At 37.0% G+C, this 27,366-nt stretch overlaps 1 protein-coding gene across 1 annotated transcript; it reads left to right on the plus strand.

The window, feature by feature from the left end:
* Window positions 1–1,786: 1,786 nt before the first annotated feature.
* Window positions 1,787–27,366, plus strand: LOC134846769 (wee1-like protein kinase 2). The gene is made up of 8 exons (XM_063864160.1): window positions 1,787–1,805; window positions 4,948–5,093; window positions 7,979–8,283; window positions 10,592–11,850; window positions 14,394–14,556; window positions 17,661–17,851; window positions 19,850–20,087; window positions 26,793–27,366. The coding sequence occupies exons 1-8, from the start codon at window positions 1,787–1,789 to the stop codon at window positions 27,205–27,207; spliced, it is 2,736 nt and encodes a 911-aa protein (XP_063720230.1). The 3' UTR covers window positions 27,208–27,366.

The raw sequence follows: 27,366 nt of genomic DNA on the forward strand, positions 1-27,366 counted from the left end.
ATCCTTGTACGTTATCAGAGTACAGTTTGTATATAATTTATTCACACTAACTGATTATCGGTCGTAAGATTTGGAAACTAGCACAATATGATGTTATCAGTCAATTTAAAAGATAGTGTACTCACTACCCAATCAAGAACATTTTATGTTGATTTAAAATCAAAAACAAAAAAATATATAATGACAGAATATGAATATCTCTATAAAAAAACGTATGTGTCCTGTACTTTTAGTTGGTCGCGGTACAATAGTCGAACTTGTTTCTTTAAAGAAAAAGCTTTCCCTGCTTGGTGCTGCACCAAACAGACAAAACTTTGAAGGCAGTAATTTTCTCAAGTGGGCGTCTATTGAACCCACCGAGTACTGTGTTACCTATCTGCCTTCGGACTGCCCGAGCTAGACCTACTAAAATCCTCAGGGCAGTCACTTTTCACAAAAACGTTTTGGGTTTCAATCCACACCAATGAATTACGCTCTTTTTAGTTTAGACTTAGTGTCGCGAATATCCGAGTTCGGACCTGTTTTGTTTTGGTCTGGTTCTTATTGAAAGGCAAGTTACCAGTGCAGTCACTGATTCCTAGCCTGTCTGCTAATAACCTAATACCTCTCCCTTCAGTTTTCTTCCGTCTACCTAAGTCCTTTAACAAAATAATACCCCTCCGGATTGGCACAAATAGGACCCTTCCGGACTAACAAAATCTAGACCCCTCCGGATTGGGACCCCTCTGAGTTAGTTAATATAAGACCCCTCCGGATTTGGACCCCTCTGAGTTAGTTAATATAAGACCCCTCCGGATTTGGACCCCTCCGAATTAGCAACTATAAGACCCCTCCGGATTCGGAGCCCTCCGGTTTTGTAAAAGTAGCTTTTCGGAGATTTCCTTCTTTCAACCTATACCCCTCCGGATACGTTCTGCGATGCTATTATGCTGTTTGAATTAACTGGGAAGGGTATATGATCCTTTCCTAGACCCCTCCGGATTGAGGTTAAGCCTCTTATTTGACAATTCACACTAACGGTGAAGGGTCTTATCACTTGCCTAATTTCGGCTCTGTTAAGGTCTTCTTTTGCCTTTAGCCCTCCCTTTTTGTCTAGCACTGTCTTAAGCTGCTTAATTCAATCGTTATTACTTTTTGGTAGGGGTATAAGGGCTTTTCTACCCTTGTACCCTTCCAAATTGAGGAATTTGTTAAAAACAATCTCAAAAAATTTTCACGCTTTCTTTTCCGAAAAACTTTTGTCCTTATCAGTAAGCGCGGCTAATTTCTGATCTATTGGTACCAAGATCAACTAGATATGCCCAGTAGTTCCAAAGTTATCAACAAAAACGTCTTTTTTCTAAAGTCAAGAAATTTCTCTCTTATAGGTTCCGCCTAACTTTTTCCGCAAATCTGGTCCTTTCGACCTAAAAATTATTGATCCGAGCTCAGAAGGCCTATACTCTTCTAGTTCAATGCAAACGACCCGATCTAAAACGCTTTACTTGAAAAAATTTGCAAAAAACTATGCTACCTGTACCCCTCCGGATTGATGAATCCACCAAATCAAACACGTTAAGTTCGATTTCTCTGCAACCCGGAAGGCTTTCGGGTAGCGGGTTTTAAAACTTGTAGATTCACTAGTGGACGTTGTCCGAACAACTATTTTTACTGTTCTAACTCAAAAATTTCAAAAAATTTTCTGAATTGATAGTGTTTCGTTTTCTCAAAAATCACGAAATTTCGGTTTTCGGTACCAAAATAGTTCCAACCACTTTCGAACTATACTTAACCGGTTCCATCTATTATGGTAGTGCAGTTACGATGTAACACACTAACTCAGCGCTTTTTTCCGTTTCAAAAAATATCGATATCTCAAAAATCGCGACTTGTGGGTGGATCAAAATATCGCTATTTTGACCCTAAAAACCGGTCTGCTTTCTGTATTTTTCACTGAAAAACGGTAAAAGAGTATTAATATAGGCTATACTAGTAATAATATTAGTAATAGTATATCCCTCCGGGTTTGTTTAATATCCGAATTAAGGTGCTTAACTCGGATATTCGCAGTTCGTTGAAGGGTCACTACAGTGCAGCCTTGTCGAGCCCCCCACAGATTACTATCTTACTTTTTGTACCAAAAGGGATACAAAACTTGTTAACGATACCCAACAGTCGATTGTTGTTGTCGTTGAGACCCTTCTTGTTGCTCCTTGTACTGCTTGCCGGATCAGTCTTCTCCCAAGACCCTTCCGAATTGAGCGCAAATCAGCTGACCCTTCCGGATTGAGCGCAATTTATCATTAACGTGCTTAAATGCTCAAATAACCCTACAGTACAAGCCTCACAAACGGGCTACAAAACTGATCGTAACAATCCTGACTGATATAAAGGCCTGTAACAATAATATATCTATCAACAACAAACGGGAGGGTCGGATCACATCTTGTCTTGTGGGATGATTTCTACTGATTTTTTTTTTTACTTTTTTTTACTGTTTTTGGTTTTTTCGGTTATTTTTATGTTTTTTGTTTTTCTTCGGTACTATACTACTTTTTGTTTGGTTTTATATATATTTTTAAGTGTTTTTGGTCACAAACCTCTCAGGAAACGAGGGAATGGCCGATCCTCCCACCCTTCCTGATTCGTGAGTTTTCGGTCTTAACTAGGTTAAAAAGCTATTCACGGTAATCCGGAAGGCTTCCGCGTTCCGAACTACCCTTCCGCCCCGGCGGCTTAAGCATATTAAGGGCGTTAATGTGAGCATCCGCTCGGCGCGGAGTGCTCGTTAACGGTTCTGCCGGTCATGATGTTAAAAAAGAATAACACCCAGGAGCGCCATAAAAACATGTATGTAACATTCGCCCGGAAGGTGTATATCGACGGAAAATAAAACTAAGTCCTAAGACGACTGGCTAACGTCTAAACAGAGCTTTATATGCTTTTCACCGTCTCTACCAAGCCAGTACTTTTCGGTGGTCTTTTCTAACATCGGGTCGACAAAAACGTTACTACTTTCGGCTTCGGTCAAAACACTCAAATTAACTAGATTACATGCAGAAATAGTGAGCTCATGGCTGGGTCTCAGTATCCCCAGACCACGAGGTCACTCCTAAAAACAGGTTTACTACTATTTACTATATTACTATTGTTTTTGTTCAGTAGATAAAAATCATCATCTCCATCGAAGATGGATCAACCCTTTCCCCCAACTCCTAGCTTCTCATCCTTATCAAAATGAATCTAGTTGTTAATTAATTTCAACTCAGGACATGACAGGAAGCTAAAAGTTTATATAAAAGGATAAAAGTTTCAGTCCCGAAAACCTTCCGGATTCTTGAATCCACTGAATCAAGCACGTTAAACTTGACTTTTCCGTAATCCGGAAGGCTGTCTTCCACCCTTCACCGTTGTTCGCAACGGCCTTGCAACTATTGTAGCGACACAATAGTTGCAACTCGGAACGTTCTCTGTCAACTCCTTGATTTGTTGTCGTTTCTTGACCACAATTTCTGTTCTTCTCGCAATCGCTACTAATATTGTTCTGTTTCTATTTAGGTCTCTTGCCAAAATGGCCGTTTCTGACGTTTCTCAGAAATGTTACGTCATCACTTCGAAAATATAAAATTTTAAAATACGGGAATATCCTGACCTTCACCGTTCTGCTGATCATCCGAATAACGTCGTTAATCCTTCAAAATCATTAACTCGGAAGGTTCACTGCTAAAATTTCGAAATCTGCAGAGATTGCATTTTGGCACATTCTGGTCGAATGTTGTTGTTGTTGTTGTTGGGGATTCACAGCACTGCTGTTGGGATTCTTGGTCCCGGCGTCTTCTCTAAAACAATGTCCACTTGTTTCTGCACGTGATACAATCACAGAATAATTGCCACGTGCACGTTGTCATTTCTGAAAATCTCTCGTTTACAAATTTCCACATCGTGTTTAAAATTCTTGTCTTGAGGCCGATTCGTTTATCAAAATGAATATATGGTTCTAATCGATTTACAATCCTACTGGTTCTGAAAACAAATTCGTTTCTCGCTTTTTCCGTTCTCACTTTTCGCGTCTCAAAAATTTCTGTATTTCTAGCCCGTGTGGTTCGCCTGTTTAACACTATTTCATTTCGTTCATTAGAATCAAGACTGGCAAGAAGTAAGATGTTATTTAGCTGGATGAACATGGGCAGGGGTAAAATGTTTAGCAAGCGTAGTTCGTTGATGTACACTCCCGTTTTATTTCCAGTGATCCAACGGATTACTTTCTTTTGAAATCGCTCCAACTGCAATTGATCCCCCCTCGATATATGTGTACATGAGAGTCCGTATAATAACACTGGGAGTATTAGTGACTTATACAGACCTAACTTTACAAACGTATTTACTGTTTATGAAATGATTTTTTTGCAAAGAGGATAGTTTTGGGGATAATAAGCACATTTGGGTTAAACTTATGAATTATAAAATTTATTGAAAATCTCCAATCATTAGCAAAGGCTATTAGGCAAATTTTATGGTGTAACGAGTACTCAGGTGATAAATGTACTCAGGTCATAAAAGCACCGTTAAATTGAATTCTTAACCATAAATGTGGGGAGAATAGAATGTTCTTGGACTTTTTTGAGAGCATTCGACCAATGTTTGACCCACCACCATCTCGCCCTAGCATGAACTTTATGGTGTAACCAGTACTTTTACAAGGCTTACTATGATGGTTGACGTTTATTCTGTGCAGCTGTTAAGTTTTTTCAATCTGTTTGACTTGATTCCCAACCGTCTAGCTCTTGACTTTGATTCACATTATACTTACTTATCCCTAATTTTTAAATTTGCATTTTTTATTGACTGGGTGATACGATGAAGGACTAGTCTAGTAACTTCGGTTACCATGATAATTTCTGACCTTCTGATTTATTAAAACGAAAGATGCTAAAAAGTATAAAAACTAGAATTTTCTCATTTTTTCAGATCAAGAAGACTCATTGCCGCTCGGAAGCAAGTTCCCTCGCTTCCCTGCACCTAATGAGGGGCAGTCACTGGTAGATGAAGATGAAGATTCAGAAATTCACAAGGGCGTCTGGCAACTGTTCTGGCAAAAACAAGTCAGAGAACAGGTAATTTAACACTAGTTTTAGGGACTCTTTTCGGTTATCCCCGTCCCGGATCTCCTCTTGTGAGCATCAGTTTTATGGTTTAATGGAAGGGGTTATCAAGGATGAAATAAAGACTTATTGTTTTTGCCACGGCCTAATTAGTCCGTATACTAATTTTTGGAACAATCGGACAACCGAATTTTTGGAACCTAGTAAAATTTCACAGGATGTGCAAAACGAAAAAGATCCCCATCCCTTGGATTTTTCCGAAATACCCTTTCCCAATTTTTTTTGTCAGAATTTTGTAAGTTGTAATAGAATTGGAACACAGTTCATTATGAGTCAACGAGTTTCAAATAAACTTTGCGACAAAAGAATCACCTCCGAAATCTCCGAATTGATGTTTAACAACTTAAGTCGTTAGACTGTTTTGAAAGATTCCTTATTCACCAATTAACATAATATCAACTCTACGGCCTTTCAAAGGTGGTGAAAACACCAAATCTACCCCTATCTAGCCATCTATGTATTTTTGCTCGCGATCAGCATAGTGTGTTATTACGAACCTTCTTTTTTTTCCAACCTAATCATTAAAATTGTTCACTTATTTGGAAATTTCTCTTTAGCATTGGAAAGTTCTCTGTAGCATTGGAAATTTAAAGCATCTGTTATCTGCTTTATTTGCGGCGGCCAATGTGTAGATCCTATTAAACTTCCGTGGCTGCGTGATTAGTGTGTGAGACTCTTTTTCTTGACCGCAAGTTCGAAATCTCAGAGGTAGCCGATTTTTATAAAACTAATTCGAGGCGTATTACCAATTTTTTTTGGTAATAAGCCTCGAATTAGGGACTCTTTTCCCTCTTTTCAATCCTCAATGATTCAATAAAGAGCAGTAAGATCTTGGGTTTTAAATTTTTTTTGCGCTTTCTAGAGCTGCTTTTTGTCGTGCTCTCGCAAGTGTTTGCGAAGCAAAGTTTCGCCTTTGTATATATAGTCAATTGCGGGCTTTACTATCTCGCCACGCTGAAGCTTTTTCAGTGTAATGATTTTTGCATGAATTTTTTCACGTTTAGCTGTATCGTATATTGCAATGGTCTTTTTCGGTTTTCCAGTGAGTGTTCCTTTCACCAAGGTTCAAATTAGAGGCCCAATAATAGGATCCTGTCAGATTTTTCCCAGGTTTTGGGAATTTGGGCTCAAATTATGATTCAACAAATCATTTTACTTTACGAGATACAGAAAATCTAAATGGGTGGTATCAGGTTACTCAGGGGTTGCAAATCTTACCTCAAATTTGATTTTGAAAAACTGTAGTCTTCGAGATATGACGTTTTTTATGATTGTTTCAAAAATTTTCAAGAAACAACAATAAAAAAAATTCAAATCTACATCTTGTAGTTGGGATTTGTGAGGTTGCGAATCTCGCCTCCAGAAATGAATGCTCAAATTTTTTTACTTGTCGAGATATGACGCTTTTTTATGAGTTTTTTTCACAAAAATTTGAAAAAACAGATTTGAAAAAAAAAAATTAAAATCCTATAGTTAAATTCTGAGAGGGTACTCTAAAAGGTTGCGAATCTGGCCTCCAAACATGAATTTTCAAGTCATTGTACGTTTCGAATCTGAAGTTTTTAATTTTTTGATGATTTTGTCAAAATTTAAAAAAAAAACTCGGATTTGGAAAAGTTTCAAAATTTTGAATTTCCCAATCCTTTAGTTTGGTACTATGAGGGTACTCTCAGAGGTTGCGAATCTCGCCTCCTCTTTTGACTGCTCAAATCCTTGTATTTTTCGAGAAATGACGTTTTCATGATTTTTTCAAAAATTTCCAAAAGATTTAAAAAAGTTCAAAAATTTGAAATTCTCAACCTGTTAACTGAGTACTGTGAGGGTACTCTCATGAATTGCAAATCTTGCGTCCGAATGCGGCCGCTCAGATGCTTTTAGTTTTCGAGATGTGACATTTCTTAAAATTTTTAAATAATTGAAGATATAAAAATTTTCACTAAATTTGAAGTTGCTATCTCTAGTGTGGCGCTCTCAAGGTACTCTCAGGGGTTGCGAATCTTGCCACCAAATATGAATATGACTACCCGAATTTTTTGTTTTTATAATTTAAAGTTTTTTAAAATAAAACTTTGATTTTAAATATCAAGAAAATTTGAAGTTCTCAGCCTTGTGTTTGGGTACTGTGAGAGCACTCTCAGGGGTTGCAAAACTTGCGTCCAAATGCGAATGCTCAAGATAAGGACTTTTTTCATTTTTCAAAGAATTTACTAAAAACTTCACAAATTTTGAATCAACTTTTTAGTGCGACAACCTTTTTGCGAGGGTACTCTCAGAAGTTGCGAATTTTACCACCCAATATGAATGCTCAAATATTCGTTTCCGAGATATGACATTTTTTAATGAAAAAATGACGTTTAAAAAACTCACTAAATTTAAAATTCCCAACTCTATAGTGGAGAGGATTGCTATCAAGTTACTCTCAGTGCTTGCAAATCTGGCCTCCAAAGTTCTCTAAAGGTTTTCTAAGTTTTCGAGATTCTTATGGTTTTTGACGTTTTTATGTTTTTTAAATTTGAATTTAATTTTAAAAAAATGGAAAAGAAATCATTTTAAAATTTAAATAACCAACCTTATAAATGGATGCTGTCAGAGTACACTCAAAGGTTGCAGATGTTGTTTTCAATATATGCCGTTTCTTATGAGTCGTCAAAAACTAGAGCACCGGAGGTGCGTTACACGCTAGTATATTTTAAAATTGTCATGCCGAGGTCAGCGACTGATGGGCTGACTTTGAACAATGTCTCACGGCATGATAAGCCCAGAAGAAAACTAGAAGCCCTATAAACAAAACTAGCTTTAAGAGTCTAATTCGCAAATTGTTTCCTTTTTCTTTCCAGGTGAATTGTTTCATCCAGCGACCCATGTTGGGCTTGTATGTGACCAACAACATCGAGAAAAGACCGAATTGTATCCGAGAACCCAAAACTGGTAAAGCATTAACCTTTTCTATCCCATGTCGCTACACAGAGCAGTTTGAACAATTTGTGCTGGAAACAAATGAGCCATACATGACTATGGATGAGTACGCGGCAGAGTATGGAAGCGATGGCCCCTGGCTCTCCTACCACTTCCTGGTGGGTCCGGAGGGAGTCGACGAAGGACAGGAAAGTTCTCTGCCTCAAACTTCTTCATCAGGAGCTCGGTTAGTTGTTTCTAGTTTCGGCTCCTCCCACCTGCGAGTCTTCTCCCTCTTTTAATTATAATGTTCAGACCGGGTTTTGCATTTGAAACATTGTTCATATACAGATTTATAACAGCATAAAGTCACTTAAACTAGAATTTAGAAAGTACCAGTATATTGCCAGATCAGCAAATGAAATTACGTAATTCATTTGGTTTTTCAGAAGTTCAATAGTATTGGTCTTACCGGCTCTTTTTCCGTCCCCCCGCACCTCACATATGCATCAGTTTTATGTAGTAATGAGGGGTTTTACAAGTTTAAGTATGAAGACCAATTATGTTTGTCATAGCCTAATTAGTCCGCATACCAATTTTTGTAACGATCCGATGCGAACAAAATTTACTTGTTAAATTTCGCTGGTGGGGGAAAAGGAAAAAGAGCCGTCTTACCTGAGCTAGATTTATAAGTTCAAAGTTGCTAGATTTACGAAAAAATTATTTGCAGCGCTCAAATCAAAGTTTTCTAAACACAGCCACAGGCTGTCTTAAGTACTTTGCAATTAAATTGTAATCGAATATCCGGGAAAGGGCCCAAAATTGCTGACTTTTAGCGGAAAACGAAATCTATATTGCCTTACTTCAAGAAATTAAACTGAAAAACGAAGTCAGAATTGCAAACACAAGAGTTAAAGAAACTACAGGGGGTGAATGCCTGCTCACGATGACTAACCGCATACTAGCATGCCTCCTTACAGTCCGCTTTAAGGCTTGGGTCGAAACAATTAGCCTCAAAAACAAAATTTTGGGCAAATAGGTTTTGGGCAAACAGATCCACCGCAGACGCAACGCAGATCATAACCCCGAATCAAGAGGACACTGACTATTTGATTAAATATAGAGGAGAAATGGCGAATAAACCAGATGATCCAGAAGGTCTACTGCTGGACTTCCGTAAAGTATAACTCAGAGTTAACAAACCGGCGCCGTGGGAAATTTTACGCCGCTACGGCTAGGAAGGAAGTTTCCTATCAAAATTCAGGGACCTTCACAAGTCAACTACATACTGCATGAAATTAAAAGGCGGAGATAACAATGAATGGCAGCCATACAGAGGTTTACGTAAAGGGTGCTCTTCGCATTGTCTCTTTAGTATCTTTCACCAAGTTGTAATGCGGCTAGCGGAAAAGTACCGGCTAGAAACTGCCGAAAGTAACAATATGTCATTAGGAATTAAACAGAACTAAACAAAGCCGATAAGTTAACAGCGAAGCCGTCACAAATATGTTTTCACTCATTTCATTTGCACATGATACAACCATTCTGGGAAATTATCAAGAATTTTCTCAAGGCGCTGAAGCCATAAAAGAAAAAATGGAAAAATTCAAGGATCAAAACAACGAAGATAAAGGGGAAACTGCACGAATATCAAACATTTTCTGATCCATTCGTCCTCAAATAATTTTTTTCCATTCCCTCATGAAACAAAATATTTGTCCCAAAAACTTATTTCTTTCACAAATGTTGAATATGGATTATTTATGATCTATAGTTTTCTTATATGCTTTACAACATGTAATTGTGTAAGTATATATTCGAGCAATAGATTAGTTTTTTTATAAGCTTTTGAAATGTGGTTTCAGTTCTTTGCTGAGAACTGGAACCTTCTCAAACTTGTTCACTTTTTGCTGCTGCATGTGCTCTGTTCAAAAAGCCTCCAATTATATTGGTATTATGGTGACTATAGGAACTTGTCACAGTTATGTGAAGCAACATTATAAAATTGAACAAGTTGAAAAGCATTATAAAAGCCGGATTAAGTAGGCACTGTACGACTAGCGAGTTTTTGGACCAAAAATGATTTCAAAAAAATTAGCTTTTAACTGATCAAAAGCAGTCTTATTGGCCGTAACTGTAACATATCTTTCCGCATTGGTTACCCCTGTCATTTAACACAATCGAGTTTTTTTCCATTATCCACCAATTGTACGAAGTCTTCAATTATTAGGATAGTTTCGTAATCCTAATTTTTGTTTTTTTTTAAGATGTAGTTAATTGTTGTAAACCTTGGCTAATGTAAAATATTTCATAATGCTATTTTGGGGCAGCGTTTTGAGATCCTACTGGGCTCGTTTGCTGTAAACTCGGGGTTAAATTAAAGCGTTTTTTTTTGTAAATAAATGTTCAACTTGCTTTAACTCGTCAGAAATAAAGTCTTTCTTTTTTTTATTCATGGGTGTTAAACATGCAACCTGCTGCTCGATGGAAGTTGTATTAGAATGTTTAACACCCAACGAGCGCTGGAGTGATTGTGCGTCCAATGTTGAATTTAGGTTGGCTGCTGCACCCCCTGGAGCGCAATCCGCACCCAGGAAAGCGCCGGTAAAGAGCAGGCTGGGAAATTTGGGATATGAGTCAAATATCGGTCGACCTACAGTTCCGGGATCGAGCCATAGAGTGGAACCTACTCCCAGAAAACACCAGGCTAAGAGCTTTTTAGGAGTTTCGGGGACTAGGTCACAAGCTGCGAGTAAATTTGGCCCACCGCAAAGTTTGAATGAAATCGGAGAAGAGCCAGACGGGTTGTCTCCAGAGCAAGATATGGACGCAACTGCCATTGGTATAAATTCGGGAGGAGGAGGAAAGTTAGGTTTTAACGGTTCCGACGAGGAGGGTGGTTTTGGAACAGACGATCAGTCTCCATTGAACAGAAAGAGAATGAGAGGAACGCTTTCTGACGACAACCACAGTGAGAGAGGCGCAGGGAAGCTGTCATTGATGTCTGATGATGAAGGAACACCTACTGAATTGAAGTCTTTGTCCTCTGATGGTGGCAATCACGAAGATGAAGGTGATCTTGCTCCAGGCTATCACGATTCAGACATGGATGAGTTTGATAAGCCGCCACTTTTCCCGCCATCTGACGACGAAGGTGACGTGGAGCCTATGCCAGCAGCTTCTCAGAAATCTTCAAAATTTCAGACAAAAATAGGTCTTGCATTTGGTGGCGGGAATCAAAGAAGGCAGCCAAAGCCAGAAGTGCCTAAGGATGATAAACCACCACTTTTTCCTCCGTCTGACGAGGAAGACGACCTAACAGATTTTGTTCTGACTGACGATGAACACGTCGCAAAGCCTGTTCCAGCAGCTCCTCAGAAATCTTCAAAATTTCAGGCAAAACAAGGTTTTGATATTGGTGGCGTGAATCGAAGTGTGCAACCAAAGCCAGAAGTACCTAAGGGCAATAAACAGCCATTTTTTCGGCCGTCTAATGATGAAGACAACATAAAGCGAATGCCGCCACCAGCTCCTACGAAAACTTCCAAATTTCAGATGAAGAGAAAGGGGCTTGGTGGCATGAATCAAAGTGTTGGTGGCGGCGTGGATGAAAGTATCGACGGATTTCCCAAAGTTATAAACAAGAACCCCTTTTGTCCAGATCTAGAGGAGTGCAAAGACGATTCAGGCCTGTTTGTGCAGAGATTCTGTGAAGTCAACAGACGGGCGACCCACTCCAGATATAGTCAGAGACCGTGCATGACGGTATCAGAAAGTCATTATGCGAGAACTTTTGTCCAAGAGGATAGATTAGGTACTTTGATTTCTTTTCTCTTCCAATAAGTTCCAATGAATAAAGAAAGCTCGAATTATGAAGAGTCGATGAACGTAGTGAAGACTCTTATATAGGTCGCGATTATTTTTTTCTTCGTTTTTCTTTTTGTAAAAGTATTAAACTATTTGTTCAGGGCCAAATTTATTTTTGCGGTTTGATTTTTGGTTTATTTTTAAGTTAAGTTCGTTTCCTTTCCTAACAGAAAGGCAAACTCCACTATCGAACAGGAAAAGTGTAAAAGTAAAAAAAAACGTGATCGACTTCTTTTTTCGAAAGTGGAATTTAATTATCAGATGTCCTAGCGAAATAAAAAAAATACCTTTTGGTCCAGTCTCATCAAATTGGGTCAATTTGATCAAAAAAGTGTCAATCACAAATTGTTTTAAAAATTTGAAGTTCGAAAGTTGAGTTTGTTATTTTTTGTTTAATTGCGTTTCAAAATTAACGATTTTTTCTGACTACAATTTTGTTTTCGCTCAACAGGTTTCGACCCCAAGTTTGTCGCTTTTGTTGCCGCTCGGTGAATGATTTCTAATTTTTCAAAGGCTATTGATGAGCTTCATCCGATACAACCTTTTTTTGTTTTCTGTTTTTTTTCCACTGACTATATTGTAGCAAAATTTGAAGTTTTTTCAAGCTAGTTCAAAGCTAGATATTGTGATCTGCCACAGGTTTTCATCAAAAAAGTTTCAGTTTGAAAATTTCGTCTGTTATTTTTTGGCGTTATGTCAATTTTTAGGAGTCGGTGGCTTAGTGTATCGCAAGTGATCCGAAACTCAGCTTCGCCTCGGTTAAACAATGTGCACAATCGTCTAATTTATGAAACGAGACAGTTATTTCTTTTTTGTAAATTTTGTTGGGCTATAATCAAAGTCTCACATGGAAATAATTTAGTCAGCAATTGAATCAATAATTTTGGCGTAGTTTTTAATTGACCAAAAAATTCCAAATGTCGTTTTTGGAATAAAATTATGGGCCCGAATTTTGCAACTTAAATTAAACCATATTAAATTTGCTACAATTCTAAGCAAGTCTTTTCTTCATCACTTTTTTGTCAAAATTTGACCCAATTTGAGAAAAACTTGTTTGAAAATTCACATTTTGTTCATTTTGTCTAGATAATTTAAATCACCACTGTATAAATAAAAGCAGTATTTTAAAACTTCAGCGTTGTATTTTTACAGTCAGCGTAGTGTATTAGTACGAACCTTCTTTTTTTCTAAACTAACGCTAAAAAGTGTTCATAGAAAGTGTAAGTGTTTACTTATTCGGTAGCACCTTTGGTACAATCAGGATTTAGCCCCGGAAATTTCGCAGCATCTGTTTTCTGCTTTTTTTGTGGCTAGTATTTGTAATGTATTAAGCGTGCGTGACTGATTGGTTAGTGCGTGCGACTCAAAATCTCTAGGTCGCAGATCGAATCCGAGACGTGGCGGAATTTTTACTAATTCGAGGCTTATTTCTACTTTTTTTGCACTTTATAGAGCTGCTTTTTTCGCGTTCTCGTTAGTGTTTACGAAGCGAAGTTTCGCTTCTGTGTTAGAATATGAGTTTTGCTGCATTCTGATAGGTCGAAAGTTCGACTAATTTAGCTAATAACAATTGTCCCCTCTCTTGAAGGGGGGTAATTGTTAAATAAATCCATGTTTTAACTCAGTTTATCTTGAAATGAATATCAAGTCAGGCGATTTGCAAGTGTAATACAGCCGGTTACTAGACGTTTCCCTTCAACTTTGCTTATCAAAACTTTTTTCACATGGTCTTCTCGAACTTTCAACAACAAATACTTATTCGCCAGCATAAGCTAGCTTGAGCTTGCTTGTACTTAAATAGCCCATCTGTTCGATATTTGTTTTCTTTATCTTGGTTCTTGATTTTCCCATTCACAGTTTTAGTTTTATTCTTTGACATTCGGCGCGTAAACAAATTGAGAATAGCCCCCTATTTTTGGCGGAATGTCGAATTTCAATTTCTACAATTAGACAGCCAATTCTGAGATTGAGGATTGCATCGAACGAACAGGTTGTAAGGATCTCCCCTGCATCAGCGGATCCTCCGTCTTTTTAGAGAAAGCGCTACAGACTTGACAAAACGAATATGTTAGGGCTAAGATTAAGGCTTCAATCGAAAGAAAAGGTATTAGGTATCGGTTACTTCTTAATTTTGGTAGGGCATTCGCTATGTTGAAATAATCTCTGTATTTTCAAAAATTACTTATTACCTTTCGCATCAGTAAATATTTTTTAAATGTATCAAACAGGTATCTCAGTTTCAGCTGGGCCATTAGCTGTTTTTATTCTAAATTTGAAACTTGAAAAAAGCTGAGAAATTTTGTCATTTTTTGGCTTCCTTGAGTTCATTGACAGATCAGTTGGTAATGTTTTGTATATACTCATACTTTTTTTGGCTCAAATAGTTGCATCGCAAGCTCCACTTCGCCTATGTGTTCGATTGCGTGTGTATCTTCGTGTGCGAAATAGCTATCGGTTTGAATAGTTGCGCTAAATTCGTTTTTTTTTCAGGAGCAGGAAGTTTTGGCGACGTGAACTTGGTTTGGAACAAAATTGACGGGCGGTTCTATGCTGTGAAGATGCTGGATTTTAAGAAAGGCAACATGAGACCCCGAGACTCACTGAAGGAAATCTGGGCTCACGCTGTGTTGGGCCAAAGTATATACATAATAAGGTAATGATTAATGAGTAGAGTGGGTTCTTAATGAGACTCGTGAATCTTCTTTTTTCGCCTCAACCAATTATCACACGGCCTATGTGAGATCCCGCACCCCAGTGCAGTGAGTGTAGGGTAATTGATTTTTGCAGGAGTCAATAGCGTATTTGAATGCCTTTTAGGTCGATTCAAATAGTTCAACCGGTAAAAATATTTAAGCCGGTGAAGTTGCTAAACAGAGGTCACTGTTAGTAAACATTCGTTTCTCTTCATGAACATTTTCTGAGTTTTACGGTTAGAAGACACGACTATTTTCCACTCCCCCTAACGCACATTTGAATTTCAGGTTTGAAAGACTCATTTTAGTTTTGATTATAATAATAATAATAGTAATAATCACAGTTGCTTTGTGCTTTTCTTCTATTTACATTAGCCAGCTTAGTGTTATACTACGACTATTCCTTTTTTCAACCTAAATCGCAAATATTTGTGCTTCTTCTGGGGCACCTTTGCAGTATTTGGTAGCATATGCTTTAACATTCGATAAATAATAAGCTAACACATTTTTCATCAAATGAACCGAAAAAGCTATTTGCTTAAAACAACAGTGCAATTACAAAAATGTCGTCTCAGAAACTTTACTACTCAATATATCTGGCATTTTTTTGAAGTGCTTAATTAATAACCTTTGCGATAAGAGACTTTTTACAGACTTCTCCTGGACTTATTCATTCGCGAGGCTTTTCTATTGCACCAGATATTTTGATCATGTTGGCATTATAAATATACGGCCTATTCAAAGTTTGTTTTTATGTTGCTTGTAGTTTTACCAACTCGGTTTGTCGAAATTTAATTTTTTATTTTTTTTCCTTTCAATTTTTTTCAAAGTTTAATAGGTTTATATATTTTATATCGGCTTATTGGCCTCATATTGCATCGTTTGATGAGCGGAAGATTTTTATGTGTTTTGTGTGTGCGTTTTGAGGGAGATGAGTATTTTATTTTATAATAATTTTGAATTTTCCGAATTTTTTATTTTTATTTTCGGCTTGAAGGGTTTCTGCTCAAATATATTTATTTACCGCATGTTAAATATTTCGATAGTAAGTTTTTACATTTGATTGTCTTATTTTTTTGGTTTCTGGAGTAGATCTAGTTTTTTTGACTTTTCTTAGTTTTGTCGATTAATTTTTTTGACTTGTCGATTAATTTTGACTAAGTTGTGTTAATTTTTTTACACTAAGTTTGACTAAGTTTTTTGATTGAATGGTTTCGACTGATTTTTTATTGGCTCTGTCAACTTATATTTTACAGTTTCGTATGCCCAAAATTTCCTCTTTGACAAAATCAGTTATGAAAGTTTGTGGGGTTGGGTTGTTATTTCTACTTTTTTTGAGATGCTTTAGAATTGTTTTTTTTTGTATAAGTTTTTGTTCGGTAGAAAACTACTCATTAGATTTTTAAAGAGGGTGTCAATGGAAATACCGCCTACTCTTCTGTGTTCCTGCATACTCCCCTAGTCTGTTTTTACTTACCCCTCTGTCTACAGCCTTGGAAATGTCTGTGGGGGGATATTTGAACCATATTTTGGGTTCTTTTCCGAAAACTACTCTCTCAAATCTGAGATTAATGAGTAGAAGATGTTATATGACCCTTCCTGCGTGAGTACAGCTGCGCTCATATTTTAAACACAAAGTTCTTGGCCTCGGAATCGTCAGATAATTTACTTTTTGACCGTTTTTTTATTCTTTTTGACTTTCCTCGAAAACTACCCTGCCAATTCATAAGTGTTGAATTGGGAAAACTGGTTTTGGTAGTTTTCTTTACTCAAGTGACCATGACCTTTGTTTTGCAGAGAAGCGTTATGGTTTCCGGAAAGTTTTTGAACTTTTGTCAGTTTTTGAGAACTTTTTTTTGACTTTTCGTAGAAACTACCCTAAAATCTGATATGAAAGGCTCAATCCAAAGAACAGTTGCGATAATCTTTCCTACAGAAGCATCGAATCCAGAAATTTTTGTCAGAACAATGTAATCTCTTTGGGAAGATTCCAATGTCTCCAATGTCCCGCATCAATATAACAGTTTTTACTAAACAGCAATCAGCTACTTCCAGTTTTAGCTGGGCCACTAGTGTTTTTTTGAGACGTACGAACATTTTGGTTCCTCTAGTTTTTTTTTGTTTCAGTTTTTTTTTCAGTTTTTCAACTGCATAGCATTGGCAATTTCGAAGTATATGTTGCTGCTTCATTTGTGATTACTGTTAGTAAGTTTTCAAGGGCATATGGCGCAAATCTCTAAGTCGTAGGATCGATTCCGCCCCATCGGTATTAAATCTTCGAGGCTTATTTTTACCTTTTCTTTATTTCTTTTCATTGAGCATTTCTTGTCGCTTTCTTGCTAATGTTTGCAAAGCGGACCTTCGCAGAAGTGTTGGGTTCTCTTTTCAGCCATACAATCCACAATCTTCTTCGAATATCGTCCATCACATCGTTAAACTTTGTCGAAATTCCCTGGCTCGTAAAGTCAGCTTAGATTTCCCTATAAGTAACCCATCGTAACATAAAATTCTTGTCCTAGCTCTGAAGCTGAGCTTAGATAAGATGGTTCAATTTTCTTGTGGACGACCCTTAATTTTGTTGAAAGACCTCTTGAGTGACCATATGAACTAATTTTGAGTGGGAGTGCGTGTCGGAAAATGCGATTTTTGGTCAGTTCTTGTAAAAGTGCCCAAAAATGACCGGTTTTGTTTATAAAATTGAGCGCGGGGAAGAACATACAGGCAAAACACACTCTAGGAGCGCTTAGAAAACCAATTTGGTCGACCTAATGAAACATTGCTATTGTTTGACAAATCTTTTGTTTTTCTTTTGAGAAAATTGTTAGGAAGCCATGGTTCAATGTTTTTTTTTATTATTATTAATTTGAACTGTTTATTTTTGCTGCTTGAATGCAAGCTTGATTCACCCTTACGAAATCAGTTTTTTTGTGTCCTTGTCTTTTGTTTTTATTTGAGTGCGTTATTTGTTTTTCAACAGTGTTCAAATGTTTGTTAATATGTGCGATAAAGTTGTCCATTGTGCCTCGCCCACTAATCAATGTGTTTGTGTTGGCGGTGGCGATAGGTACTTCTCGGCCTGGTATGAGAATGATGGGGATATGGGCTACATCCAGAATGAGTTCTGCAACGGGGGCTCCCTCGAGGACGCCAACAAGAGGAACAGGGAACAGATGGGGGGCAGAGTGTTTGAGGAGATTGACGTCAGACAACAGCTGTTCCACATCGCACAGGCACTCAAATTCATGCATGCTATGGGTGGGTACTCACAGTACTATCACACACAGTCACCAGTTGATAACAATAACATCATTCTTATTTACACTCGCGAGCGTTAGTGTATTAGTACGAAGCTTCTTTTCTCCAACCCAACTCGCAAATAAAAGTGCTCATTAAAAGTGTTCACATATTTGGTGTACTTTTGCGATAATCACGATCTGTAGCATTGGAATTTTCTTAGCTTCTGTTCTCTGCTTTTTTTTGCTAGTGTTAAGGATTTATTAAGCTTCTGTGGCTGAGTGATTAGTGTGAGGGAGTGCTGTCTGTATTTAGACAACCGCGTATTCACACTCGTCTGTAAGCAGACAAATACTATATTACCCTACCCAATCAGTATCGAGATGCGAAAGAAAACTTAAGATATAAATAATTATTAATTTTTTCCTTGTCTCGATTCTGATAATATTTGTCTGCTTACTGACGAGTGTGAATACGTGGTTGTCCAAATACTGCTACGTAACCGTTTGTAATACTCATAATCTCTTGCTCGCAGATCGAATCGGAGACGTGGCCGAATTTCTACTAATTCGAGGCTCAGTTCTAATGTTTCTCAGTGCACTTCATAGAGCTGCTTTTGTCGTGTTCTCGCTAGTGTTTGCGAAGCGCAGCTTTGCCTCTGTGTACATCATTATTACAGTGCTGATTTAAATTATCCGGACGAAACGAACAAATCTTGAATTTTCAAACACGTTTTTCTCAAATTTGGATTAGACAAAAAGTGAAGAGAACAAAAGTTGCTAAGAATTCCATTAGAATTAATATGATGAAATTTTTTCTCGAAAATTCTCAACCAAAGTTTTACCCCAAAAATGGGTAATGTTGGCTTTTTTCAATTAATCAAGAAATATGCTGAAAATATTTTGTTAATTGATGAGTAATATATATCACAAGAAGCCTCTTACACAGCCCAACAAAGTTCTAGAAGGAATAAATCTCCAAAAAATGGAATAAATTGTTTAAAATTTGTTTTTAATCAAAGATTTAAGTTTTGTATAGTAAAAATCATGTTTCTTGACTATCAAGCAAAATTATTTTCTTTTATACAGGTTTTTGGAGATTTAACCCTTCTAGAACTTTGTTGGGCTGTGTAAGAGGCTTCTTGTGATAAATTTTACTCATTAAGTAGTTTCAGCATAAGTCTTCTAAAATTACTATAAAATCAAAATCTTTGCTTAAAAACAAATTTCAAACATTTCTCGCAAAGGTGTGGAAGCTTTACCTTATAAAACTTTGTTGGGCTATCTAAGAGACTTCTTTAGATATAATTTTTTAATCTATTAACTCAGTAGTTTCAGCGTAATTCTTAATTAATTAAAAAAAGCCAAAATGACCCATTTTTGGGGTGAAATTTTGGTTGAGAGTTTCGGAGAAAACATTGCACCATATTAACTCTGGTGACATTCTAAGCAGCTTTTGTTCTCATCACTTTTTGTCTAATTTAAACCCAACTTGAGAAAAACGTGTTTGAAACTTCAAGTTTTGTTCATTGTGTCCGGATAATTTAAATCAGCACTATTGCATGATTGTGCTGAGTAGAAGTTAAGTTTTCTCCACAAGTATCGGTGCTGAAAAAGTCTCACATTTCAGATTTGTGCTTAAAGAGTTTTTCTATTGAAATAGATTTTGGTAAATGAGGTGGAAAAAGGTGGTTATTAGGTGGCGAGGGTGTAGAATTTGTGAGAGGAGTGTCAGCAACCTGCTTACCCTACTTGGTCCCCTTGTTAGTGTGGGTAGTCACAGGTTTATTGGCGATATCGATGCTCCTGGCCAATTTAGTTGTGTTAAGGTTTTGAAATGAGTGAACCATTGGTTTGTGTCGTAAAATGGAGCAGTTTTGACTGAAAAAGATATTATGAATAATGTGTGGGGCATTAACTATTGAGAAAATTTCAACCATACATATATCCAGGGGCATGTGTCAGGGGGTGTGTCGTGTGTGTAACAGTGGAGGATGTCATTGGGGTGTGTTGTTGTTAGGAATTGCACATATGGATGTGAAGCCCGGCAATGTGTTTGTGAATATCTCTCTTCCCATGACTAATCGAGAGTCGCCGTGGCTGGTGAACGAGTTTGTGTCAGAGCATGAAGAGGCTCCCTTTGACGCGGAAACCTGTCTGAGGCAGGGACTGCCCATCTACAAGTTGGGAGACCTGGGACTGGCCCAGTGGAGCGATAGAACGAAACATAAAGGTGACGTCGAAGGAGGAGACTTCAGGTAAGCTCCACCTCCTTCTACTATACGAACTTTAGGTAGTAAAAGGCTACTAAGTACCAAATTTGTATCTGCTGTTTTTGCAAAAGTTTTCACGAGCAACGGGGTGGCAATGTTAGAGCAAAAAAGCACCTTTTAAATCATAAAAATAGTTGTTCACATGTAAACTCAAATAAAAAGCAAGTCAATTTTCCCATACTCAATCATTTTATTTAGCCTCAATTTGTTTGGTTTGACACAGTCGCTTTCCAGCTATCGAGAAGAATTCAATGATCTTTGAATTAGAAATGCGTTCATGGGTATTGCTTTGGAGGCGGTAACTGACATCCAAAATTTTGTATTCTGAGTTTTTCTTTGCGCTGGCGCACTTTTTTGGCTTGTTTTCTTTTCGTTAATGGTCGGCTAATTTATCTCAAATACTTTGCTTCGTAATTCTTGTTTGATTTATTAAACAGGTATTATGAAAACGTTTTTTTTTTCAGATGAGATCTGGTTTTTTTTTTTTTTTTTTTTTTTTTTTTTGAGACGCTTTTTCGAAAAATTCGCTTTCCCAAAAAACTACCCGTCAGATTCTCATAAAAGTGGTACCAATGGATTCAGTAGCGTTTCACCTACCTGCCTGCATGAAATTTAGGCCAATTTTTACCCTACCCCACCCCCTACGGTCTTAGAAAAGCTTCACAACTCGGTACTTCCTTTCACTTTTTGCCAATTTTTTCGGAAATTTTCGATTTCCTCAAAAACTACCCGACCAGATTTGGGATTAAGGGTTTAATCGATAGACCAGGTTGTAGGAAACTCCCATGCACAAGCGGCTGGTCCCTAATTTGCTTAGGGGAAGAGCTATAGACTTAGGAAAAGTCACTTTTTTGATTTTTTTGCCTATTTTTTCGGAAATTATCGATTTCCTCAAAAACTACCCATCCAGATTTGGAATTAAGGGTTTAATCGATAGACCAGGTTGTAGGAAACTCCCCCGCACAAGCGGCTGGTCCTTAACTTGCCTAGGGGAAGAGCTATAGACTTAGGAAAAGTCACTTTTTTGGCCTTTTTTCAAATCTTTCCGATTTTCTCAAAAACTACCCGTCCAGATTTGGGATTAAGGGTTTAATCGATAGACCAGGTTGTAGGAACCCCCCCTACACAAACGGTTTGTCTCTAATTTGTCTAGGGGAAGAGCTATACACTTAGGAATAGTCAATTTTTCGGTTTTTAGGCCATTTTTTTAAAAACTTTTTCGATTTCTTCAAAAACTACCCATCCAGATTTGGGATTAAGGGTTTAATCGATAGACCAGGTTGTAGGAAACTTCCCTGCCCAAGTGGCTGGTCCCTAATTTGCTTAGGGGAAGAGCTATAGACTTAGGAAAAGTCACTTTTTTGATTTTTTTGCCTATTTTTTCGGAAATTATCGATTTCCTCAAAAACTACCCATCCAGATTTGGAATTAAGGGTTTAATCGATAGACCAGGTTGTAGGAAACTCCCCCGCACAAGCGGCTGGTCCTTAACTTGTCTAGGGGAAGAGCTATACACTTAGGAATAGTCAATTTTTCGGTTTTTAGGCCATTTTTTTAAACTTTTTTCGATTTGTTCAAAAACTACCCATCCAGATTTGTGATTAAGGGTTTAATCGATAGACCAGGTTGTAGGAAACTTCCCTGCCCAAGCGGCTGGTCCCTAATTTGCTTAGGGGAAGAGCTATAGACTTAGGAAAAGTCACTTTTTTGATTTTTTTGCCTATTTTTTCGGAAATTATCGATTTCTTCAAAAACTACCCATCCAGATTTGGAATTAAGGGTTTAATCGATAGACCAGGTTGTAGGAAACTCCCCCGCACAAGCGGCTGGTCCTTAACTTGCCTAGGGGAAGAGCTATAGACTTAGGAAAAGTCACTTTTTTGACTTTTTGGCCTTTTTTTTGGAAATTATCGATTTCCTCAAAAACTACCCATCCAGATTTGGGATTAAGGGTTTAATCGATAGACCAGGTTGTAGGAAACTCCCCTGCCCAAGCGGCTGGTCCTTAATTTGTCTCGGGGAAGAGCTGTACACTTAGGAAAAGTTTTTTTAAAAGTTTTTTGGCATTGGAACAAAGATTCAATATACTTATTGTGTGTATTTTTTAGACAATGGAATCCGCTATGCTTACGTTTTCTCGCTTTTGCTTGGTGCTATTGCCTTTGTGTTGAGTTTTTTTGTATGGTTTGAAGAAGTCCAACGAGAAGTTGCACGAGTTACGCTAGTTCTCTTTAATCAGGTCGGTTTGTTCCAGAACGTTTTTGTGATGTCAGTTATAGTCAACATATTATAGTCATATTTGCAATGCTTGGACAAAATTTAATTAAATCGAAATTTAAAGAGTCGTTAGAAAAATGAAAAATACCTTATTTCATTAATGTTAGCTGGTTTGTGAAACACACATTTCACTTAATTCTAGTGAATAATTATTCACATTGTTGAAGCATTGTGCATATGATTTTATTTTAAATATATTTAGCATGTAACCATGATTGATACGGTTTGCCTTGTCGCACTGTGAAAGACCCGTTTAATGGGAGGTCATAAATCACTTAAAACATGCGCCAATCGATCAGTACGACACCATTGTCATCTTGTGTGGAAGCAATGATGTATTGAAAATGTCACCTGATGCGCTCATAGATCAATTCAGAGGTATCATTAAAAATCTGTACCTCTCACTTTAATCATTTATATACTTCAATTCTAGTCCTCAAAGGTGTATTAGAACAACGGGGAGTACGATTTTTGTATGATCTCTCCTCCCCCGCCAGAACGACGTCTATCGGGCGCGGGCAGTCCTTCTAAATAGGGAACTTCAAAAGTTGTATGGTTCCGAAAACGTTACCAATGAATGCATAAGCTTCTCTTTCACTTTTTTTTGCGTAGGAAGGGCGCTATCGACTTGAGAAACCTGAAATTTTGAAACAATTTTAAAATAATCAATATTAAAATAATCAAACAGGTCTCTCCAGCTTTCAGCTGGGCCCCTAGTTTCTAATTGCATCAGGTGTATCGATTCGATCGTGGCAATTTATTTTGAAAGATGAAAATGACATGGTTTTCTTGTAAAAACTAGAAAAAAACATGAATTTTTTTAAAAATTTTATGTCTACATTCTAAAAAGACGGGAAGAAATCAAAAAGAATCTAGAAGTATAAATCAAAAATTATCAGGTTTTTATAAGGTTTTACTTGAAGAGCGTTTCATTTTCATCTTATTATTTTTAGTCCCTTTCTCAATGTTAGCTTTGCTCAGCTTTTTCACTATTATTGATTAGCTGTTTTTTTTATTATTAGCGGTTAGCTCGAGTTATCAAGTCGAAATATAGAGTTTATCCGAGAGAAAACAAATAGGAACTTGTCGGGTTAACAACTCATTTAACAACTCCATTTTATAGCCTGATTGATAATAAATTTGATTTTCATAGCTTAACCGGCACTCTTGGACTTGTTTCAAACAGAAAGTTTTAAGTCTCAAAAATTATCGTCCTATCGTTTGTCGGTTTGTTTCGCCGGCTTAGTAGCAACGTCACCAATTTTTCGTTTGCTGTAAACATTTTTTCATTGTAAATGATTTTTTTCTGATTGTTTTCGGTAATTTGCATTTTTACCAACTCTTATGATATTTTTTTTCTCGCTTAAAAGCTTTAACCCCCTAAATAGTTTGAGTTTTTCTTTTAATTGCTTATTAATCTGGTTTTTAGTCTTTTGAAGAAAAAAAAGTTTTATTTTTTTGTGTGTTTGTGAACTGTGGAAAGTTGTCAAATTTAGAACTTCAGAGCTTCATAGCTCAAAGTCTTCACGGCAATTTTTTTCGGCTCAACGGGCGCTCGTTATTGTTTCTGAATTTTCATTTGAAGCCGATTGTTGTGTTTTGAGAGTTTAATTTTGAATGAAACAGCCTTTGAGACAAAAGTAAGAATTTTTTAGATAGCGTTTTTGGACGTTTTCACAATAGCGTCAGCTTTGTGTACTGTTACGAATCTTCTTTTTTGCTAACCATAGTCGCAAATATTGGTGCCATGTTTCGTACATCTTTACAGCCTTTTGATAGCATGTGCTTTAACATTCGAATAGTAATAAGTTAACGCAGTTGATGCATTTTTATTTCATCAAATGAACCGAAAAAAGCTATTTGTTTCAAACAAAATAACAATAATAGAAACTCGATTTCAGAAATTTACTGGCTACAAATATCTCGATATTTTTCGAAATGCATAATTTATACCTGTGGCATTATGGTTTTCCATTTACTACATGCAAAGGTAGTGAGTGTGGATGCTTTCAGAATTCTAAATTATTACTTGCAAAATTGTTTCTATCTGTGTTTGGTGCCACTTTTGCTGCATCGCATTCGCAATTTATTAGCATATGAAGGAGCAATTTGTTAGCATATGTAAGTGCTTTATTTGTGAATAGTGTTTGACTATTGTTAAGCGTTTTTGACCAAGAGGTAGCAGGTTCGACTCCGATACGTAAGTTTTACTAATTCGAGGCTTATTTCTAATTTTTCGTTTTTCACTTTATAAGCTGCTTTTTGTCGTGTTCTCGTTTTTGTTTACGAAAAGAAGTTTCGCTTCTATGTTAGAAATTGTGTTTAGCTTCGCCTCTGAGTCTAATTTTTTAAAAACTTAATGGGTTTGATTTTATTTTATGCCTACTTGCTTGTAACGGCTGTTTGATTGGAGTTTTTTTTACTCTGGGTATACTTTGATTTCAATTTTTCATGAAATTGGATAAATGTGGGAAATTTTATGGTGTTTTTTTTTCACTATAGTTTCTGTGATCTTGCTTTGCGTCTGGTTTGCTTCTCTTGCTTTGCTCTTGTTTATAAAAGCACTTCTTTTATGAGGTATTTATTTTTTTGGCTGCAGCCTTAGCCTCAAATAAGTATGACAATCAATGATAAATCTCAACAATGACATCTCTAAGTTTTTTATGAATCCTAATCTATCTATCTATACTATATTTAAATGCGTGTGACACGTATCTTGTCATGTTTAAGCGTTTTTTGCAACAGTTAAGGGAATAACGTATCTATGCGTGGTTAAACTATATCGTATATTGCAATGCTGAAGATTTTTTTTGATTTTCCAGTTTGAATCTAGTGCTTGTTCCATCGAGTTAAAAGTTAACAACACAATAGTGGGATGCTGTCAGAGTTACCTCAGGGTTGCGAATTTGGTCTGGAATTATGAATACCCAAATCCTTTTAGTGTACGAGATACGACGATTTTTGTTATTCAAAATTTTTCGGAAAACTCAATTTACAAAAATTGAAATTCTCAACGTTGTTTTTGAGTGCTCTCAAGGATTGCGCATCTTGCCTCCGAATATGACTGCTGACTTCTTTTCGATTTATTTAGATTTTAATTAATTCAACAAAAGATTTGAAATTCCCAATCTTGTAATTCAGTGCTGTGAAGGTACTCTCAGGAATTTCAAGATCCAAATCTTGCGTCCAAAATTGACTGCTAAAAGTTTTCGAGATATGACTTTTTTTGTGATTTTTCAAAAAACTTTCAGGAAACTTTAATTTATCTTTTTTTCAAAATTTGAAATTTCCAACACTGTATTTGGGGGCTGTCAAAATACTATCGGGTGTTCGAATCTCGCCTCCAAATATGACTACTCAAATCTTTTAAGTTTTCGAGATAGACGTTTTTTGTGATTTTAGTAAGTTTTCAGAAAATTTAAATTTTGTATTTTTAATTTTTGAGATTTCCTTGCATGTAATGGGGGCTCCCAGATTATTCTCAGGGCCTGCAAATCTTGCATCCAGCTATACTGCTCAAATCTTTTTACTTTTGGAGATATGATTGCGAATCTTGCATCCAAATAATACTGCTCAAATCTTCTTAGTTTTTGAAATATGACGTTTTTTATTTGTTTCAAAGAATTTACACCAAACTTAAATTTTCTTCATTTTTTAATTGAAATTTGAAACCCACTTCCTTGTAATGGGAGAATGCAGAGTGTTTTCAGGGGTTTCAACTTTTGCCTATAAATATGACTGCCAAGTTATTTGTAGTTCTCGAGATGTAACATTTTTTTACGATTTATTCAGAAAAAAAAGTTTCAGAAAACTGAAATTTAGTGTTTTTTTTTAAATTTTGAAATTCCCAACACTTTGTTTGGGGGCTGTCAGAGTATTTGAGGAGGTTGCGAATATTGCCTCCGCGTGTGCTTGCTCATTTCTGTAATTTTCGAGATGTGACATTTTCATGGTTCGTCAGTTTTTTTTCTGAAAGTTTGAAATTCTTAAACCTGTGTTTGGATACTGTGAGAGTACTCCCAGTGGTTGCAATTTTTCGTCCGAACGCGACTGCTCAAGTGCTTTTAGTTTCGAATGCGATGTGACGTTTTTTTGTGTCATTTCAAAATTTTTCAAAGAACTTAGATATATATAAAAAAACTCCACGAAGTCTAATGGTTTTTTCAAAATTTGAATTAAAAAAACTGATAGAAAAAAAACTGCAAAATTTGATACTATGAACCCTGTTATTGAGTGCTGTCAGAGTACACTCAAATTTCGGTTTTTTCATGAGTTCTCAAAAATTCGAAGCACCGGAGGTGTGTTACACGCTAGTCACGACTGAAATGACCTCGATCACTTGTGAAATGAAAAAAGGCTCTCGTTGCCTGAGCTGTTCTATTTTCTTGCCTACAGGCAGTTGTTCTCTTTTAGGTACATGGCGTCAGAAATAATGCAGGACAGAGGCGTGTTTCTAAGCAGAGCTGACATGTTCTCTCTCGGACTTACTGTTTACGAAGGAGCTGCCGGTTTTATAGCACCTGGAAGCAGCCAAGAGAAGCCGCATCCGAACGGTGTAACATGGCACACTTTGCGTGAAGGGAAATACCCTCCGCTTTTGCACTGCAGTGCGGAAGTGAACGTGATTTTGAACCAACTGATGGACTTCGATCCTGAAAAGCGGGTCTCGGCGGCGTCATTAGTGGCGCACCCCCTGTTGAACCCGATGGCGAAGCGTGAGCGACACCTGATCAATGAACTGAACATGAGAAATGTGAAGATTCTCAGTTTAGAGAAGGAGTTGAAACAGCTAGGAAGGAGGGCTGACGGCAACTACGGAACATACTAGTGCCGCAGCGCCTCTTCTCGTCTCATCTCCCTTGTAATTAAATGTGTAAGTTGTAAATATGCTGGCTAAAATGATGTGTATATATGTCACAAGTTTAAGGGACTCCTTTCAGTGTACCAAGTCTCCCACTCCATCCGCAACTCACCACTTAAAACGAAA

This window comes from Symsagittifera roscoffensis, chromosome 5 (assembly GCF_963678635.1).
Source record: "Symsagittifera roscoffensis chromosome 5, txSymRosc1.1, whole genome shotgun sequence".
NCBI classification, from domain to species: domain Eukaryota; kingdom Metazoa; phylum Xenacoelomorpha; order Acoela; family Convolutidae; genus Symsagittifera; species Symsagittifera roscoffensis.

Coding starts and splice junctions, on each gene's coding strand:
- LOC134846769 (XM_063864160.1), top strand. Junction 11,851..14,393: donor TGTCCAAGAGGATAGATTAG/GTACTTTGATTT, acceptor TTTTTTTTTCAG/GAGCAGGAAGTTTTGGCGAC. Junction 20,088..26,792: donor GTCGAAGGAGGAGACTTCAG/GTAAGCTCCACC, acceptor GTTCTCTTTTAG/GTACATGGCGTCAGAAATAA.